The sequence below is a fragment of the Eurosta solidaginis genome, chromosome 3, assembly GCF_040869045.1.
Source record: "Eurosta solidaginis isolate ZX-2024a chromosome 3, ASM4086904v1, whole genome shotgun sequence".
Taxonomy (NCBI): domain Eukaryota; kingdom Metazoa; phylum Arthropoda; class Insecta; order Diptera; family Tephritidae; genus Eurosta; species Eurosta solidaginis.
In genome coordinates this window covers 74,247,133-74,264,854 of record NC_090321.1, presented here as the reverse complement: position 1 = coordinate 74,264,854, position 17,722 = coordinate 74,247,133, and the positions used below count along the sequence as shown (strand labels likewise).

At 37.1% G+C, this 17,722-nt stretch overlaps 1 protein-coding gene across 1 annotated transcript in view; it reads right to left on the bottom strand.

The window, feature by feature from the left end:
• alpha-Catr (alpha-catenin related) overlaps positions 1-17,722 on the bottom strand; it is a 69,147-nt gene extending 51,425 nt beyond the window's left edge. Inside the window, exons 1-2 of the mRNA XM_067772347.1 lie at positions 17,514-17,722; positions 11,728-11,842 (exon numbers count right to left, since the gene is read on the bottom strand). Coding sequence (XP_067628448.1) covers positions 11,728-11,754 — 27 coding nt within the window. The 5' untranslated portion in view covers positions 11,755-11,842; positions 17,514-17,722. The remainder of the gene's footprint in view (positions 1-11,727; positions 11,843-17,513) is intronic.

Here is a 17,722-nt window from a genome sequence, read left to right as displayed (position 1 = left end):
CCGCACCAATGTTGTGAAACATCAAATTGACACTGGAGATGCGAGACCGATCCGTCAAGCTCCACGTAGTGTTCCACTGGCGAAGCGGGAAGTTGTGAGTCAAATCATTCAAGAAATGAACGACAGCGGCGTCATCGAACCATCAGCTAGTCCATGGAGCTCACCGGTAGTACTTGTAAAAAAGAAGGATGGAAAAATGAGGTTTTGCGTGGACTACCGGAAGTTGAATGACGTAACGAAAAAGGATAGCTACCCATTGCCAAGAATTGACGACACTCTGGACTCGCTATCTGGTACGAAATGGTTTTCCACGCTGGACTTGAAAAGCGGCTACTGGCAAGTGGAGGTGAAGGAGGAAGATAAAGAGAAAACAGCCTTCAGTGTCGGTGATGGTCTTTGGCAATTTACAGTGATGCCTTTTGGACTTTGTAATGCACCAGCTACTTTTGAGAGACTCATGGACCAGGTACTGAAAGGACTACATTGGAAAACATGCTTGGTGTACCTGGACGACATCATCGTATTGGGCAAGAACTTTGATGAACATCTTAAGAACTTGGAGGAAGTTTTCCAGAGAATAGCTGGCGCTGGTCTGAAGTTAAGTCCCAAAAAGTGTGCGCTGTTTAAAAAGGAAGTCAATTATTTGGGTCACAAGGTAACGACAGAGGGCATCTGCACTGCGAACGAAAAAATAGAGGCTGTACAGGATTGGCCAAGACCACAGAATCTACATGAATTGAGAAGTTTTCTTGGGCTGTGCACATATTACCGCCGATTTGTACCAAATTTTTCCAGCGTAGCCCATAGCCTCCACGAGCTTACAAGAAAAAACAAAGCTTTTGAATGGAAGAAGGAGCAAGAAGTGGCTTTCCAAACATTGAAGGAGCGTTTGTGCACTGCCCCAATGTTAGCATATCCGATTCCAAGAGCAACATTTATTCTAGATACAGATGCAAGTGGATATGCTATAGGAGGCGTTTTATCACAACTGGTCGATGGACAGGAGAAGGTAGTTGCATATTACAGCCGTTCGATTGGAAAACCAGAGAGGAACTACTGTGTTACGCGGAGAGAGCTGTTGGCATTGGTAGAGTGCATTAAACATTTTCACAAATACCTCTACGGCCAGCGATTCCATGTCAGGACAGATCACGCAGCATTGAAATGGCTTCTGCAGTTCCGTAATCCGGAAGGACAATTGGCACGGTGGATCGAGCGACTTCAAAGCTATGACTTTTCCATTGAGCATCGAAAAGGTAGTACCCATGGAAATGCCGATGCAATGTCACGAAGGCCATGTAGTTTGGAATGCAAGCACTGTTCAAAGGCCGAGGCTAAAGAAGACATTATAGATGTCCGGCTAATGACTATAACGTGTACGGATGAATGGGACAAGGAACAACTAAGAAAGTGTCAGCTAGAAGATACAGATCTGTCACATGTTATGCAAGGGCTCGAACGAAACGAAAGACCAAGCAGAGAGGATATGTCAGCAGAGAGTACCATTGCGAAGTCATATTGGGCACAGTGGAACAGTTTGGAATTGATATCCGGTTGCTTGCATCGAGTATGGGAGAGTGAGGATGGTCAGTGCAAGAAGAAACTTATAGTTGTTCCCAGAAAAAGGATTCCTGACGTGCTCAGCGAGTTGCACAATGGTCCAAGTGGAGGCCATCTTGGAATCACGAAGACACTCGAGAAAATTAAGCAGAGATTCTATTGGGTTGGTTGCCGTCAGTCGGTCACCGAGTGGATTGCCAATTGCGAGGTATGCAACAGAGCGAAAGGGCCCAAAACCCGAAGTCGTGGCCAGATGAAGCAGTATATTTCAGGTGCACCATTTGAAAGGATCGCCATGGATGTCGCAGGTCCATTTCCTACTAGCAACCGCGGAAACAAATACGTACTGGTGGTTATGGATTATTTCAGTAAATGGCCAGAGGTATACCCAATCCCAAACCAAGAAGCAGAAACAGTAGCAGAAGTGGTTAAAAACGAATGGGTTGCAAGGTATGGTGTACCAATGAAGTTACATTCTGACCAAGGCAGGAATTTTGAATCAGCTGTGTTCCAAGAACTGTGCAAGAAGTTGGGCATTCGAAAAACACGGACAACTGCATTGCATCCTCAGTCCGATGGTATGGTGGAACGTTTCAATAGAACATTGGAGGAGCATTTAAGGAAAGTAGTCGACAAGTACCATAAGGACTGGGATACACACATATCATTATTCTTGATGGCCTACCGATCGGCAGTACATGACACAACGGGCCAAACTCCCGCAAAGGTAATTTTTGGCAATGACCTTCGACTGCCAGCTGATTTGAAGTATGGGATAGATGCCGATGCGGAGAGGAATGTCAAGAAATCCACTGATGTCTTAGAAGAAGAGCTGAGAGAGATACACGATCTGGTAAGACAACGAGCAAAGATTATGAGTGACAAGATGAAAGCGAGGTACGATAAAGCAATTAATTCGGAAGGGTTTCAGGAAGGAGATTTGGTGCTGCTATACAACCCACAACGAAAAAAAGGTTTGTCCCCGAAATTGCAGTGTAACTGGGAAGGCCCATACAAAGTTGTAAAACGGATCAACGATGTAGTGTACCGCATACAAACCACTACCAAGCCACGAACCAAAATGAAAGTGGTTCATTTGGAGAGATTAGCAGCGTTTAGATCGAGAGATTTGTCTGATCGGGACGATCAGACTTAGGTGGAGGGCAGTGTTACGAATATTAGCAAAACTAAGGAGTGCTGCCAGCTCTAAGCCGATCTAAGCAGTGACGTGAATGCACATCAATAATTCAATCATTATGTATCTACATAAACGAATCAATAATTGCGTCTACACATATGTACACATTCCGACGAGCAACATTTACATACAAGGCAGCGAGAGATGAGATGTTACACACCGATGAATTTACTTATACGCTTATGTGTGTGCGGGAGACTGTAAACTACAAACACATGCATATACCTTATCTGAGTTGTCACAAGAGAGAGCAATAATTTGTGCACGTAGTTGTGGCTGGCGATTTTGTAGCCGAAACAACTAGTAACTTCTGGAAATCGAAGAGCCTAGAAGTATGCAGCGTAAACTATAAAAGCGATGCAGGCGAGTAAGAAGTAATTCAGTTTGATTTGAATTGTCAAGCAGTTACGAGTAAGACGATATCTAGCGAGCAATAGCACTATTATTTTGAAAGTCAGTTTCCTTTAAGATATCAGTTTGGTTATTAAGCTATTCGTTGCACAGTTTGAGTGTTATTGTGAAGTACTTAATAAAGGCCATTTTTCCATCATTCAATATTGGAGTTATTTATTCAACAGTTTAGTGATTCGAACTTATCAGAGGATTGCAAATAAGAGGATTTGCAAGTAAATTCGTTATAATATTATTTCAATATTAAACATAATTCTGTGAAAATTAATATTTAACGGGATATTTCCGTCATTTATAAAGCCAAAATGCTAAAATTTTATAAGATCAACTTCGTAAGGTTGACTTAAAATTGTATTTAGCTATCTTGAAAAAAGGCGCGTGGCAATGCCTACTAAAACCACTCGTATCTTATGAAAATCTTTGCATCGACTTCAAAAACGGTTGAAGATGTTGCGATATTATTAAGCTATTGCATAGATTTGATCGGTGGCTTGGCGACTAAATAAAAAAAAACCGTAACGGATATTTGTCAAAAAAGATCCGAAAAGGCTCGAAAAGGTTCGAAAAGTTTCGTAAAGGTTCGGTGTTAGCAACAGGCCAAATACATAAAATTGGATCTCTATCATAAACAGCGGTGGGCACCAGTACATTTACACGGTTACCAAATTGAGAATGTGTTAGTAAACACGAACGCGTAGCGAGCACGAAAGCAAAATCAATTATTTATTTAGTTTGATTTCAATGCTTGAACGGTGAACACATGTCACACGCACTCTTTGGTACTCTGTTTTAAGCGCGCGTGCGACACTTCCTCACCGTAAGACCATCGAAATCAAACTCATTGTCTACTATATAGTTTGGCAGCTTAATTCGAGGTTATGTTGCGAATAGAGTGGAAGGCACTCGCAGGCCGTGAAAATAGGCACTCGAATGGAGTGGAATGAAGAACAGTAGGAAGACCAGAGTTGCATTGGATCAATCATTGCATCAATATTAAAGATAAATTTAGAAAAAATAATTAAATACTTGAGTATAAGCAAACATTTTCTTTCAATTACTGCAATTAAGGTGTCCTAGATGCTATATATTCCAAAATTATAACATTTTATGTCTGTTTAACAATTTAACTTCAACTTCCCTAAGATTTCCGTAATATGGACATTAGTGATGTTTGTGTGTGTGTGCAAATTTTGAGCGATCAGTTGTTAGTTGCGCTACTTGGTAAAGTTTACAATGATCAAACTAAAAGAGCTTGATTTTTCCGAAGTAGCCATTGTTCTATCGCTTATCGTATACATATATGGTCGCTTACAAGCCAACCTATTAAAGCCGCACTGCGTTTTTTTAGCGCACGCAAACAACCGGCGTTTTTTGCCCTAACCCAAATAAGCATGCGTTGCGACAATGTAAAGCATGTGTGCAAACGTCAAATCTAAATGTCACGCAGAACAAAAATTGGAAATCGAGTTAGGTTTTCACGCAGCAAATTCAATTTGAGTTGCTCTCATACAAGTTGTATGTGCATGAGACATTTTTGACAGAAAATGACTTGCGTGCGTTTATATTAGGTTGGCTTGTTAGCAGGTGCTAAGCTCACGCCCACCCCGGATCATAAAGTTAAAGTTAAAGTAAAAGATACAGATAAAGTTAAAGTTAAAGTGAATGGTAAAGTTAAAGCGAAAGTTAAAGTTAAAGTGAAAGTTGAAGTTAAAGTTAAAGTTAAGGTTAAGGTTAAAGTTGAAGTTAAAGTTAAAGTTAAAATGAATGTTAAAGTTAAAGCGAAAGTTAAAGTTAAAAATAAAATTAAAGTTAAAGTTAAAGTGAAAGTGAAAGTTAAAGTTAAAGTTCAGGTTAAAGTTAAAGTTAAAGTTGAAGTTAAAGTTAAAGTTGAAGTTAAAGTTAAAGTTAAAGTTAAAGTTAAAGTTAAAGTAAAAGTAAAAGTAAAAGTAAAAGTAAAAGTAAAAGTAAAAGTAAAAGTAAAAGTAAAAGTAAAAGTAAAAGTAAAAGTAAAAGTAAAAGTAAAAGTTAAAGTTAAAGTTAAAGTTAAAGTTAAAGTAAAAGTTAAGGTTAAAGTTAAGTTAAAGTTAAAGTGATTGTTAAAGTTAAAGCGAAAGTTAAAGTTAAAGTTAAAAATAAAGTTAAAGTTTAAGTGAAAGTTCAAGTTAAAGTTAAAGTTAAAGTTAAAATTAAAGTTAATGTTAAAGTTAAAGTCAAAGTTAAAGTTAAAGTTCAGGTTAAAGTTAAAGTTAAAGTTTAAGTCAAAGTTAAAGTTAAAGTTCAGGTTAAATTTAAAGTTAAAGTTAAAGTGAATGTTAAAGTTAAAGCGAAAGTTAAAGTTAAAAATAAAGTTAAAGTTAAAATGAAAATTAAAGTTAAAGTCAAAGTTAAAGTTAAAGCTAAAGTTAAAGTTAAAGTTAAAGTTAAAATTAAGGTTAAAGATAAAGTTAAAGTTAAATTTAAAGTTAAAGTTACAGTTAAAGTTAAAGTGAATGTTAAAGTTAAAGTTAAAGTTAAAGTTAAAGTGAATGTTAAAGTTAAAGTGAAAGTTAAAGTTAAAAATAAAGTTAACTATAGAGTTAAAGTGAAAGTTAAGAATTAACTTCTCATTTATTCAATAAAAGTAAAAAATTTGTTTTCTTATCGGTCACCACGCTTAAAAAGGTTAACTTGAATTAACATCGAAGACAAAATTTGAATTAATATCAAAGAAAACAAAATGTTGCATAAATATTATAATTGCATAAGTTGATAATATGCAATAGCTTTACCGCGGCAGTCCCCGAGTGCCACACGTCTTCTTTTATAGCCATGTTTCCTTTTTAGAATAGAATTGCCCCAGACAAGAATCACAAAATCAGTTTTATTCAGATTACCACGTCCACTTTCTATATAAAAATGAAAAATACACACTTAGAACACACATTCAAATTCGAGATCTGTAGCATCTCTCGCTTTTTCCGATGTATTTGGCGATGAGTATATGTACATTTTTTGTTCATAAAAGTACATTTACACAGCGTTACTTAATGGAGTGAGGACAATCGACTTCGCTTTTTCCGGAAATGTTTTTATATCCAGCTCAAGCTTAAGCATTACGAGATCCATAAAGCTATAGACTGTCACCCGATCGAAAAGTGCGACTCAAAGTATATATAGCAAACATTTAAGATGTTACCAAAATTCGGCGAAAGATGGAAGTTTTCGCGCCCAGGTGAAATTTCTGTCAGAAGGAAAAGTCCGACCTGGTAACCAATATTCAGAGAGTGCTCAGGTTCTAGAGCGGAGTTGTCTACGTCATCTTAAACGGAGGCAGCTTTCAAGCACCCAGCGAAGGTGATAATGTTCCACCCGTTATTCACAATAATTGCTACTGGAGCATTCCACGGCTGCTGCGTGACGAATCGTACACATTTTTTTAATTTTTAGACCTTAACTAAAGAAAAACTATCACTTTTTCAGACAAAGTATGTCTAAAGGAAATTTACTCCAGTTTAGAATGTTCACATACATATTCTAGGTGTAGGCTTAGTCTATATCAGAAAGGAATTTTTGAGTATTATTTAATTTTTCAATTTGTTTTTCTATTTTATTATACCTTTTTTTATTTTTATTTTCTCAAGCTGATACTAAAATTAAATTCTTCCTCCTTGTTACATTGAAGTCTGATGCATATAAAATATATTGACATTGGAAGTTAATAAGGAGAGCAAATCGAAGCGGCAAAAACTAACGATTTTCCATGGAATGCTCCGGAATGCTTTGTCATTGGTACTTCTAAGCTGCATAGATTTTTATTAGATAAACGTAAGAATGGCAATAGGCAAAGATATTTTTTCCTCAATTTATTATTTGAATTTTTATAATAATGAAGAAAATTTTGATGCATATAAGATATGTTTTCTTTTGATTTTAGAAAAATTTTTATTCTTTTGAGAAGAATTTGCTAAAAATCATTCCCATTTTTGAAAAAAATAAATGTATTTGAGTGTAGAATTGATATCTGTCCCAGACTTACAGAGCTTCGATGAATGTAGCATTTATCAGTCAGCATAATCGTTTTATTGAAAATGTTGATCAATAACAGTTAATTGCAATACCTGGATAAAACTTAACCAGCTATACCGATATTTTAGCTGTTAAATATATTTTATAACATCTTATCAAAAAAGTATTAATGTTGAAAATATCGGTTCTGGGCAGATTTGGGCCTGTAAACTGTTTACATTGTTTACAGCAATTGTTTACATGTAAACAATTCATTTTTGTAAACAATTGTAAACAATTCATTTTAAGCTATTGCATAGATTTTATCGCGGGCTTGGCGACTAAATCAAAAAAACCGTAACGGATATTTGTCAAAAAAGATCCGAAAAGGCTCGGAAAGGTTCGAAAAGTTTCGTAAAGGTTCGGTGTTAGCAACAGGCCAAATACATAAAATTGGATCTCTATGTTGTTGTTGTTGTTGTAGCGATAAGGTTGCTCCCCGAAGGCTTTGGGGAGTGTTATCGGTGTGATGGTCCTTTGCCGGATACAGATCCGGTACGCTCCGGTACCACAGCACCATTAAGGTGCTGGCCCGACCATCTCGGGAACGATTTATGTGGCCACATTAAACCTTCAGGCCATCCCCTCCCTCCCCAACCCTGTTAGTGAAACAGGATTCGCCGCGGATAGGTGAAGTTGACAATTGGGTTTGGAGAAGCTATATGTTGCGCTGGCAACCTGCAGGTTTGCGCTACACAGCCCCTTGAATCTGGTATTTTAGTCGCCTCTTACGACAGGCATACCTACCGCGGGTATATTCTGACCCCCCCCCTAACCCGCTGGGGGAATTGGATCTCTATCATAAACAGCGGTGGGCACCAGTACATTTACACGGTTACCAAATTGAGAATGTGTTAGTAAACACGAACGCGTAGCGAGCACGAAAGCAAAATCAATTATTTATTTAGTTTGATTTCAATGCTTGAACGGTGAACACATGTCACACGCACTCTTTGGTAATCTGTTTTAAGCGCGCGTGCGACACTTCCTCACCGTACGACCATCGAAATCAAACTAAAAGAGCTGTCGTTGATTTTCGCGAAGTAGCCATTGTGCTATCGCTTATCGTATACATATATGGTCGCTTACAATTCAACCCATAGCGGAACGATACAAGGTGGCAGCATAGTGACATACCTACAAACATAAATAAAAATTTCATGTACTTTGTTTTTGTAAATTCGATGGACAAATGTCAAAATCGTACTGCGTCGTAATTTGATGTATCAAATCAAATAAAAAAAGCTCAAAATCAGCTGTCCCATGCTGCCACCTTGTATCGTTGCGCCATGATTCAACCTAATAAAGCCGCACTGCGTTTTTTTAGCGCACGCAAACAACCGGCGTTTTTTTGCCCTAAACCAAATAAGCATGCGTTGCGACAATGTAAAGCATGTGTGCAAACGTCAAATCTAAATGTCACGCAGAACAAAAATTGGAAATCGAGTTAGGTTTTCACGCAGCAAATTCAATTTGAGTTGCTCTCATAAAAGTTGTATGTGCATGAGACATTTTTGACAGAAAATGACTTGCATGCGTTTATATTAGGTTGGCTTGTTAGCAGGTGCTAAGCTCACGCCCACCCCGGATCATAAAGTTGAAGTTAAAGTTAAAGGTAAAGTTAAAGTGAATGGTAAAGTTAAAGCGAAAGTTAAAGTTAAAAATAAAGTTAAGATTAAGGTAAAAGTTAAAGTGAAAGTTAAAGTTGAAGTTGAAGTTAAAGTTAAAGTTAAGGTTAAAGTTAAAGTTAAAGTTAAAGTTAAACAAAAAGTTAAAGTTAAAGTGAATGTTAAAGTTAAAGCGAAAGTTAAAGTTAAAGTTAAAAATAAAGTTAAAGTTAAAATTAAAGTGAAAGTTAAAGTTAAAGTCAAAGTTAAAGTTCAGGTTAAAGTTAAAGTTGAAGTTAAAGTTAAAGTTAAAGTTAAAGTTAAAGTTCAGGTTAAAGTTAAAGTTAAAGCTAAAGTTAAAGTTAAAGTTAAGGTTAAAGTTAAAGTTAAAGTTAAAGTGAATGTTAAAGTTAAAGCGAAAGTTAAAGTTTAAGTTAAAAATAAAGCTAAAGTTAAAGTTAAAGTTAAAATGAAAGTTAAAGTTAAAGTCAAAGTTAAAGTTAAAGCTAAGATTAAAGTTAAAGTGAATGTTAAAGTTAAAGCGAAAGTTAAAGTTAAAAATAAAGTTAAAGTTAAAATGAAAGTTAAAGTTAAAGTCAAAGTTAAAGTTAAAGCTAAGGTTAAAGTTAAAGTTAAAGTTAAAGCCAAAGTTAAAGTTAAGGTTAAAGTTAGAAGTTAAAAAATAAAGTTAAAAATAAAGTTAAAAATAAAATTAAAGTGAAAGTTAAATATTAACTTCTCATTTATTCAATAAAAGTAAAAAATTTGTTTTCTTATCGGTCACCACGCTTAAAAAGGATAACTTGAATTAATATCAAATACAAAATTTGAAGTAATATCAAAGAAAACAAAATGTTGCATAAATATTATAATTGCATAAGTTGATAATATGCAATAGCTTTACCGAGGCAGTCCCCGAGTGCCGCACGTCTTTTTTTTTTTTTTTGTTTTTGCTTTTTTATGAGTCAGAAACAATCTACTACTAATTAAGTATTTTCAGTATTTTTCAAACAGTTTTCCAGCTTGTAAAAAAAAGAAAATACGCTTTAATATTTAGTATTTTAATATTTTGTATTCATTTTCGCTGTCCGATTCTTCATTGTTTTGGTCAATTTTCATTTTATAATAAACTAGAAGACCCGGCAGACGTTGTCCTGCCCTAAATTTGGCCTATCTGCATACATTTTAATAAGCTTTTTCCGTTTTTTGTGGCCACCGTGGGGTGATGGTAGCGTGCTCCGCCTATCACACCGTATGCCCTGGGTTCAACTCCCGGGCAAAGCAACATCAAAATTTTAGAAATAAGATTTTTCAATTAGAAGAAAAATTTTTCTAAGCGGGGTCGCCCCTCGGCAGTGTTTGGCAAGCACTCCGGGTGTATTTCTGCCATGAAAAGCTCTCAGTGAAAACTCATCTGCTTTGCAGATGCCGTTCGGAGTCGGCATAAAACATGTAGGTCCCGTCCGGCCAATTTGTAGGGAAAATCAAGAGGAGCACGACGCAAATTGGAAGAGAAGCTCGGCCTTAGATCTCTTCGGAGGTTATCGCGCCTTACATTTATTATTTTTTTTTTTTTCCGTCTGACTCTGCCCTCCCCCTCTTCACTTTTTCCTAATCCTTTTATTCACTCCTCCCTCCGTCTTTTTCGCTTCATCTATCTCCATCTTCGTCTCATTCTATCTCTTTCTCAATCTCCTTCTTTCTTTTCTCTTTTCTCTTCTCTCAATTTCTTCTCATTCTTCTGCATCCCTTATTGCCTGTCCCAGAAGGTGGTATGTATTTTATTCCAGTCCCAGTCCCAATCCCATTCCGAGCCTCAGTCGCAGTCCTAGTCCTAATCCCAGTCCCAGTCCGTCTCTGGATAATATATTACTCTGTACTAAAGCACTCATCAACAGCTTTCATTTGATATCCATATTGTATAAACACTGTCTAGGCATTCACTGGCCCACGTTTTGGCCTATAACTCGAGACCCTAGTCACCCAGGGGTATGAAAATTACCCTCTGCTAAAGCACTCATCCACAGCTTTCATTTGATATCCATATTCTATAAACACATTCTAGGGGGTCCACCGGGTCCACCCGGGTCCACGTTTTGGCCTATATCTCGAGACCCTAGTCACCCAGGGGTATGAAAATCACCCTCTACTAAAGCACTCATCAACAGCTTTCATTTGATATCCATATTGTATAAACACATTCTAGGGGTGCCCGGGTCCACGTTTTGGCCTATATCTCGAGATCCTAGTCACCCAGGGGTATGAAAATTACCCTTTACTAAAGCACTCATCAACAGCTTTCATTTGATATCCATATTCTATACACACATTCTAGGGGTGCCCGGGTCCACGTTTTGGCCTATATCTCGAGACCCTATTCACCCAGGGGTATGGAAATTACCCTCTACTAAAGCACTCATCAACAGCTTTCATTTGATATCCATATTCTATACACACACTCTAGGGGTACCCGGGTCCACGTTTTGGCCTATATCTCAAGACCCTAGAGACCTGCCCTATATTTCAAGTTAGATCAAACTACGCACGGTGTGCAAAACAAATTCAAAATCGGTTCAGTAGTTTAGGAGTCCATTGGCCTCAATTGTGTGACACGTGTTTTTTATATATTAAGATAAAAAAATAACTTTTTGGATCTTTCAAATCGTTCTTTTTGACTTTACAGTTTACAATATAAGTTGAAATGACATGTGCTGGCAAATGTTTACAATTGTTTACATTATTTACAATGAAAGTGTAAACTATCCAAAAAATGTTGTAAACGCGCAACCCTGGTTCTGGGTACTGCTATTTGCCATCTCTGATAAATAATACAAGTTTTAAATACTAATAAGATAAACTTTTATATTTGTATATACATATTTACATTAAAAGTTTTATATAACTTACCCTTCTTTCGCATTCATATGACGACATTTTGAATAATATAGTAGAATAGCATTCAGTTTAAATCTTAGAATTAGATAGTATGATAAGACGCAGTTCGAAAATTACGAAATAGTTGCTGAAATAATTACAAAATTTAAACTTATATACATATTTAAGTAAAACAAGTAAGGAAGGTTAAGTTCGGGTGTAACCGAACATTACATACTCAGTTGAGAGCTATGGTGACAACATAAGGGAAAACAACCATGTAGGAAAATGAACCGAGGGAAAACCTGGAATGTGTTTGTATGACATGTATATCAAATGAAAGGTATTAAAGAGTATTTTATGAGGGAGTGGGCCATAGTTCTATAGGTGGACGCCATTTAGGGATATCGCCATAAAGGTGGATCAGGGTTGACTCTAGAATACGTTTGTACGATATGGGTATCAAATGAAAGGTGTTAATGAGTATTTTAAAAGGGAGTAATCCTTAGTTCCATAGGTGGACGCCGTTTCGAGATATCGCCACAAAGGTGGACCAGGGGTGACTCTAGAATGTGTTTGTACGATATGGGTATCAAATTATAGGTATTAATGAGGGTTTTAAAAGGGAGTGGTGGTTGTTGTATAGGTGGTCGCCTTTTCGATATATCGCCATAAAGGTGGACCAGGGGTGACTCTAGAATGCGTTTGTACGATATGGGTATCAAATGAAAGGTGTTAATGAGTATTTTAAAAGGGATTAATCTTTAGTTCCATAGTTGGACGCCGTTTCGAGATATCGCCATAAAGGTGGACCAGGGGTGACCCTAGAATTTGTTTGTTCAATATGGGCATCAAACGAATGGTGTTAATGAGTATTTTAAAACGGAGTGGGCCTTAGTTCTATAGGTGGATGCCGTTTCGAAATATCGCCATAAAGGTGGACCAGGGGTGACTCTAGAATGTGTTTGTACGATATGGGTATCAAATTAAAGGTATTAATGAGGGTTTTAAAAGTGAGTGGTGGTTGTTGTATAGGTGGTCGCCTTTTCGAGATATCGCCATAAAGGTGGACCAGGGGTGACTCTAGAATGCGTTTGTACGATATGGGTATCAAATGAAAGGTGTTAATGAGTATTTTAAAAGGGAGTAATCCTTAGTTCCATAGGTGGACGCCGTTTCGAGATATCGCCATAAAGGTGGACCAGGGGTGACCCTAGAATTTGTTTGTACAATATGGGTATCAAAAGAAAGGTGTTAATGAGTATTTTAAAAGGGAGTGGGCCTTAGTTCTATAGATGTACGCCTTTTCGAGGTATCGCAATAAAGGTGGACCAGGGGTGACTCTAGACTTTGTTTGTACGATATCAAATGAAAGGTGTTAATGAGTATTTTTAAAAGGGAGTGGGCCTTCGTTCTATAGGTGGACGCCTTTTCGAGATATCGCCATAAAGGTGGACCAGGGGTGACTCTAGAATAAGTTTGTACGATATGGATATCAAATTAAAGGTATTAATGAGAGTTTTAAAAGTGAGTGGTGGTAGTTGTATATCTGAAGGCATTTTCCAGATATCGACCAAAATGTGGACCAGGGTGACCCAGAACATCATCTGTTGGATACCGCTAAGTTATTTATATATGTAGTACCTGCCAAGATTTTAAGGGTTTTTTATTTCGCCCTGCAGAACTTTTTTAATTTTCTTCTACTTAATATGGTATGTGTCACAACCATTTTATAAAGTTTTTTCTAAAGTTATATTTCGCGTCAATAAAACAATCCAATTACCTTACCATGTTTCATCCCTTTTTTCGTATTTGGTATAGAATTATGGAATTTTTTTCATTTTTCGTAATTTTCGATATCGAAAAAGTGGGCGTGGTCATAGTCGGATTTCGTTCATTTTTCATACCAAGATAAAGTGAGTTCAAGTAAGCACGTGAACTAAGTTCATTAAAGATATGCCGATTTTTGCTCAAGTTATCGTGTTAACGGCCATGCGGAAGGACAGACGGACGACTGTGTATAAAAACTGGGCGTGACATCAACCGATTTCGCCCATTTTCACAGAAAACAGTTAACGTTATAAAATCTATGCCCATACCAAATTTCAAAGGGATTGGTTAGTTTTTGTTCGAATTATGGCGTTAAAAGTATCCTAGACAAATTAAATGAAAAAGGGCGGAGCCACGCCCATTTTGAAATTTTCTTTTATTTTTGTATTTTGTTGCACCATATCATTACTGGAGTTGAATGTTGACATAATTTACTTATATACTGTAAAGATATTAAATTTTTTGTTAAAATTTTACTTTTAAAAATTTTTTTTTAAAAGTAGGCGTGGTCCTTCTCCGATTTTGCTAATTTTTATTGAGCGTACATATAGTAATAGCAGTAACGTTGCTGCCAAAGTTCATCATGATATCTTCAACGACTGCCAAATTACAGCTTGCAAAACTTCTAAATTACCTTCTTTTAAAAGTGGGCGGTGCCACGCCCATTGTCCAAACTTTTACTAATTTTCTATTCTGCGTCATAAGTTCAACTCATCTACCAAGTTTCGTCGCTTTATCTGTCTTTTGTAATGAATTTTCGCACTTTTTCGGTTTTTCGAAATTTTCGATATCGAAGAAGTGGGCGTGGTTATAGTCCGATATCGTTCATTTTAAATAGCGATCTGAGATGAGTGCTCAGGAATCTACATACCAAATTTCATCAAGATACCTCAAAATTTACTCAAGTTATCGTGTTAACGGACGGACGGACGGACATGGCTCAATCAAATTTTTTTTCGATCCTGATTATTTTGATATATGGAAGTCTATATCTATCTCGATTCCTTTATATATGTACAACCAACCGTTATCCAATCAAACTTAATATACTCTGTGAGCTCTGCTCAACTGAGTATAAAAAGGTATTTACATATATTAATCATAATTTACTAAACATTATATTAGTACATACGGAAGATGCAAATTTCGAGCAATAGTTTCTATTTGAAAGCATTGAAAATGCTTAAAACTATAAAAAATTACCCATAATTTTAAAATTGCAAAGGCAGTGTTGAATATAGTGGATGACATAGAAAGTTACCGTAAGTTTCATTCCCTAAATGCTGCTGATGACCAATCATCAGATAACAATACTTATCCAATTGTGTCTATCAAAAGTTATACTACTAAAATTCGAATATTCAAAATTAAAATAACACTGAAGACGGCATATCGTTTCCGTGCTATTGGAAAATCAGCAAGAAAAAAGGGAGTATCCATAGCTCTTTCTTCAAAAACTATGAATTCCCTAAGTTTCTCTGACTAAGATCTCGTAAACAAAATTGAATTAAAGTAGGGCAATATTTTCACATTTCCAATCTCCTACCAGATCGAAATCAAGGGCGACAGTGCCTAAGCCCGGGTCCCCATAAGACATCGAAAAATAAAACATTATTTTATTGCTGTTATTACATCCACCGATAAAGTGCACATTGATCAATTGATTGTACTAACAAATATATGAAAAGCCTCAATCCAATCAAATGCTTTCTGATTAAGCACACGGGTGAAAACATGGAAGATGCCTTATTTTTTGTTTTTACATAAACATAGCATCGATGTCCAAGACTAACGTGGTCATTCATACGATTTTATAGGACAACACCTCTTCGTCGACTTTAAAGCCAATAATACGGCTGTGCAACATCGTCAGCTCAGTCCGAATCGGGAAAGATATCTCCGAGCCGTTCGAAACTAAACTAGGTTTCAGACAGGGTGATCCCCTATCATACGATTCATTTAATTTGATGCTGGGGAAAATAATGTAGGCTGCAGAACTTAACCGCTCTGACCGTTATTCTATAAAACCGTGCAATTATTGGCTTACGCTGACAACATTGATATCACCGTAAGTTCTCCTTACTCCACATTGGAAAAATATGCCCAAAAGATGGGTTTGATGGTGAATGAGTACAAAACGAAGTACCTGCTCTCATCAAGCCAAGACTCAGTGCATTTGCGACTTGACAACCACGCCAGTAGTAAAATACTTCTTTTATTTGAGAATCAGCATTGACACAAACAACATCAGCTTTGAAATCAAGCTAATAAATGCTACTTCGGACTAGGCAGGCAATAGAGAAGCAAAGCCCTCTCTCGGCAAACGAAAATTATGCTCTATAAGACTTTTATCGTACCAATCCTGTTATATGATGCAAAAGCATGGACCATTACATCATCAGATCGGGCGGTTCTGGCCGGTTTCGAGAGAAAAGTCTTCGAAAGATTAACGTTTTGGGGATGGCGAGTACCGAGAAGATTTAATGATGAGCCATTCGAGCTTTGTGCAGACATGTTATGACAACGAAATATGATGCTGCGGCTATGAAAGTATTTTTATCGGAGCGCGCCTATGGAAGCAGAGGGAGAGGGCGGTCCCCACTCCGTTGGAAAGACTACGAGGAAAAAGATTTAAGTTCCCATGTTGTGACCAATTGGCGCCCCTCAACGAAGAAGAACTTATACTAGACATCAAGATGGGTGCTTCCGTGATATCTTGGGCAGTTTGCCGGCTCCCCTTCCTTATGGACCTTCAAAAGAACACTTATATTCCAATCGTCAGGCGAACAGACGTTCGCAAAAATTCTTCAAAGAAGTTGATGCATGCACTTAATTAACTCCTCGCAGCTCTTGTTGAGTAGCTCTTAAGGAAATCCATCAACTCCCGCGTTTTTGGTGACTTCTAGTCTGGATATGGCGGCCATCGTGGTGTAATGGTAGCGTGCTCCGCCTACCACACCGATTATCCTGGATTCACACCCGGGCAAAGGAACATCAAAATTTTAGAAACAAGTTTTTCAATTAGAAGGGAATTTTTCTAAGCAGGGTCGCCCCTCGGCAGTGTTTGGCAAGCACTCCGAGTGTATTTCTGGCATGGAAAGCTTCTCAGTGAAAACTCGTCTGCCTTGCAGATGCCGTTCGGAGTCGGCAAGAAACAAGTAGGTCCCGTCCCGCCAATTTATATGAAAAATTAAAAAGAAACACGACGCAAATTGGAAGAGAAGCTCGGCCTAAAATCTCTTCGGAGGTTATCGCGCCTCACATTTTTTTTGTGTTTAATCTGGATATTGCTATTTGTACCTCGTCGAAGCAGGGTGGGTGAACAGCAATTCCATCGTCCATGGTTGTGGGCTCGAGTTCTTCACCTTCCCTGTGTGCTTAAGCTCTGTCCCTATTTAGGAGCGCACAGAAGTGTTCCCTGCATAATCACTCGCGCTGTTTTATCTTTTACAGGGTTTTGGCCTGTGGTTGAAACTTTCCAAAACAGAAAACCAGAATTGATAAAGCGCCTAGTCTCAATTTATAGCCGTACGGATACATAAAGGACTCAATAAATCACTTTCCAGAACATGCCTGAACAAAAGGGAGCAGGTCATTCCATATAAAGCGATCAAAAGTAGCATTAGTTGCACGATCCCGTGCGACTGCTCCCATACGAGCTTCGGGCTTATCATATTTTTTGCAGGGTATTTTTAGCCTAATCACTTACACATACCCACACAAACCGTTTTAACACGATATGAATTATAAATTTTTATAGAAAAAAAACGAAAACCAAAGCCCGAACTCTAATTCAATAAACAACACAATATAACCGTTACACACTTCATACAAATTTATTTTGTTATTTTTTTTTGTATAAATTTTTAGTTTTAAGGTATGAATCAAATTTTCTTGTTTACACACTAGTTATGTACATTACAAGTGTACAACACACACCCACACATGTAAGCTCACACACAGATAAACGATTTTTATTGCATACTGACCTGCGTCTCAAACACGGATACCGTTAATAAGTTTATTTACTTTTACGTCAAACATCACGTCAGGATAACGGTAATCCAATTGGTTTCCGACAAACAACAATAGTACATTTTTTATTATTAGGTAGTTATTATGCTTTGCAAAAAATCAAAATTGAAAATAAGTATTGAATTTTAATGTTATAAAGCGCAAATGCGAAAAATCAACTAAA